This window comes from Carlito syrichta, unplaced genomic scaffold (assembly GCF_000164805.1).
Source record: "Carlito syrichta isolate Samal-C Ts95f unplaced genomic scaffold, Tarsius_syrichta-2.0.1 Scaffold301974, whole genome shotgun sequence".
In the NCBI taxonomy this organism is placed as follows: domain Eukaryota; kingdom Metazoa; phylum Chordata; class Mammalia; order Primates; family Tarsiidae; genus Carlito; species Carlito syrichta.
In genome coordinates this window covers 1039775-1042421 of record NW_007246070.1, presented here as the reverse complement: position 1 = coordinate 1042421, position 2647 = coordinate 1039775, and the positions used below count along the sequence as shown (strand labels likewise).

The 2647-nt window shown below is 36.9% G+C and overlaps 1 protein-coding gene across 1 annotated transcript in view; it reads right to left on the bottom strand.

Annotated features, from left to right (window-relative positions):
* Positions 1-1320: 1320 nt before the first annotated feature.
* Positions 1321-2647, bottom strand: part of CUNH11orf63 (chromosome unknown C11orf63 homolog) — a 68911-nt gene continuing 67584 nt past the window's right edge. The window contains exon 8 of the mRNA XM_008055855.1: positions 1321-1773. Coding sequence (XP_008054046.1) covers positions 1576-1773 — 198 coding nt within the window. The 3' untranslated portion in view covers positions 1321-1575. The remainder of the gene's footprint in view (positions 1774-2647) is intronic.

Genomic DNA, 2647 nt, shown 5'->3' with positions numbered 1-2647 from the left:
TTTATTATATATCATATTTCTAGAAATATCTTCACATGTACTCTGAAGGAGGCTCTTCTTTTACAAATACATTTTAGAAGCAGTTTGGCTTGGGATTTTCCTGAGCATTAGCCTCGTATATGTTTTCCGAATACTACTGAAACATGATTCACCAGTTCTCTATCTCAGATGCTTGCCATCTTTCCAGACCCTCATCTGTAACTGCTTCCAGTTTTAGCATAAAGTTGTGTATAGGTAGCTTTTATAATACATCATGGTATATGTAAAACATAGGAGTAGAACCTCAAGGCCACATGTATAGATAAACAAATTTGCCCGAAATTGGTGTTAAGATTATTAATTTCTGAGGCCTGGTGCAGTGGCTCAAGCCTATAATCCCAGAACTTTGGGAGGCCGAGGTGAGAGGATTACCTGAGTCCATGGGTTCGAGACCAGCCTGGGCAACTTGGCGAGACTTCATGTCTACAATAAATTAAAAAATGAGCCAGGCATGGTGGCGTGTGCCTGTAGTTCCAGCTACTTGGAAGGCTGAGGCAGAAGGATTGCCTGAGCCCAGCAGGTCAAGGCTGCGGTGGCCATGAGCCTGCCACTGCACTCCAACCTGGGCGACAGAGTGAGATTCCAACTCATAAAAATATATATAGTATTCATTTCTGGATAGGCCTATCTAATAATGCAGTGTCCCTCCAATATAAGAAAGGAAAATTTAAAAATCCTCCAGTAATTATTTTAATACTGATAATTCTTATAGTGTTTCAAAAAAATTTTAAAAACCCCAACAAATATTTATTAATTTTTGCATTCAGTAGTAAACTCCAGAATGTTTTTGTCTTATCTAATATTTTTTGTGTGAAAATACACATTGGACAATATTTTAAGATATCTGTGATGGCAAGATACCCAGCAAATTTATAAACTTGGAGTAAGTAGCTTTGATAATGTGTATCTTTCAGAGCTGCCTGAGTTGGGTGTTTCCAGACTTGTTGCTCTGTTGTCTTGATGCTCTATTAGAACAACACTAGGATTTATTCTATTTGAATAGAAAGATTCAGATGTACCTTCATATTTTTTTTTTTGCAACTTTACATTTAAGCCCTTTGCCAAATTTGGAGATTTTAGTAATAGTTTTGAAATGCTGTCTCAAAACTTACTGGTGATTAGTTCACCTGAATTCACTGTAGGATAAACCAAGATGTTTATACCTTTTTTTTTCTTATTAGGAAAGTAAGAGAGAAACACAAGTAGACACATTTATTTCTGGATAAGTTCAAGGTTTTTCTTATGCTAAGGAAGAATATCACCTAAGAAATCAAAAGATAATCAATATAAAATCAGCTTTATTCAGCCCAAATTTATCTGATTTGAAAATAAATAATTAAAATAATTTCTTCCTAGAAGGGCAAATATGGAAGCATAATCTGATCAGGCCCCATATTTTAAATCCTGCAGAAAGTAATCATAGACTGCAGTAAGGTGATACCGATAGGTCACCACTCTCAATACAGACAGGTTGGTTGGAATTTCTCTTCTCCATGTCCATTCCCAGAGCGTTTTTGGTCTCCTCCCAATTGTTGCCTACACAATGTGAAGGACTTTAAAAGCAGCCACGGCCTGTTTTTCCCTTTCATGTCTGCTCTGCAGTATTTCCAGCAGTGAGATTTCAGGTAAATGTTCCTCTTTTTTAGCATAGGTTGATATTTTTGGTTCTTTTGGTGCTCTATCAGTCAGATTTGATGGTTTGGGTTTTGGGATGGTCTTAGCATATTCCAAAGCCTAAAAGCATAAAGATGAAATTTTATTTGAAGTGAGAAGTGAGCCTGAATTCCTTAAATTAAGTCTAGTTTGAGGAAGTGTTTATTTATAATATAAATGGAGACTTGCTATAATAACTTACTGAAACATTGGTGGAAATGGATATCAAATGGAAAGTGCAAGTAATGTGGTATAATGTACAGTTTAAACAAAAAAAACACTAACCACAAAACAATATGTAGTGAGATAAAAGAGTTGAAGAATGATATTTACAAGGCCAGGAGTGGTGGCTCATGCCTGTAATCCCAGCACTTTGGGAAGCTGAGGTGGGAAGATTGTCTGAGTTCACAGGTTCAAGATCAGCCTGGGCAACTTGGTAAGACCTCATCTCTACAATAAATAAAAAAATTAGCTGGGCGTGGTAGCACGTGCCTGTAGTTCCAGCTACTTGGAAGGCTGAGGTGGAAGGATCGCCTGAGCCCAGCAGGTCGAGGCTGCAGTGGCCGTAAGCATGCCATTGCACTCCAACCTGGGCAACAGAGTGAGACTCCAACTCAAAAAAAAAAAAAGGAATGATACATACAGTTGTGTCTTTTAGATATTTCTCTTCATAAAACTGAGTTTTGAGTGTTTGAAAATGAATTTCACATATTTTGATCTATTTAGTTTGCTGTCAAACTTCTCTTAAGAAGATATTAACAAACCTTTCTATCCAGTGAGGACTTGTTACAGCTTGAGACCAAAGATATCACTGTAGTTGATAAAAAATTGAGTCCTGTCGTGACACCAGCTATTTTTGTTTCTAGGCTCTAGAAAGTATTCGAAGTTGAAATTGTTTATTTTTTATTTATTTATTTTTTTGAGTTGGAGTCTCACTCCGTCACCCAGACTGGAG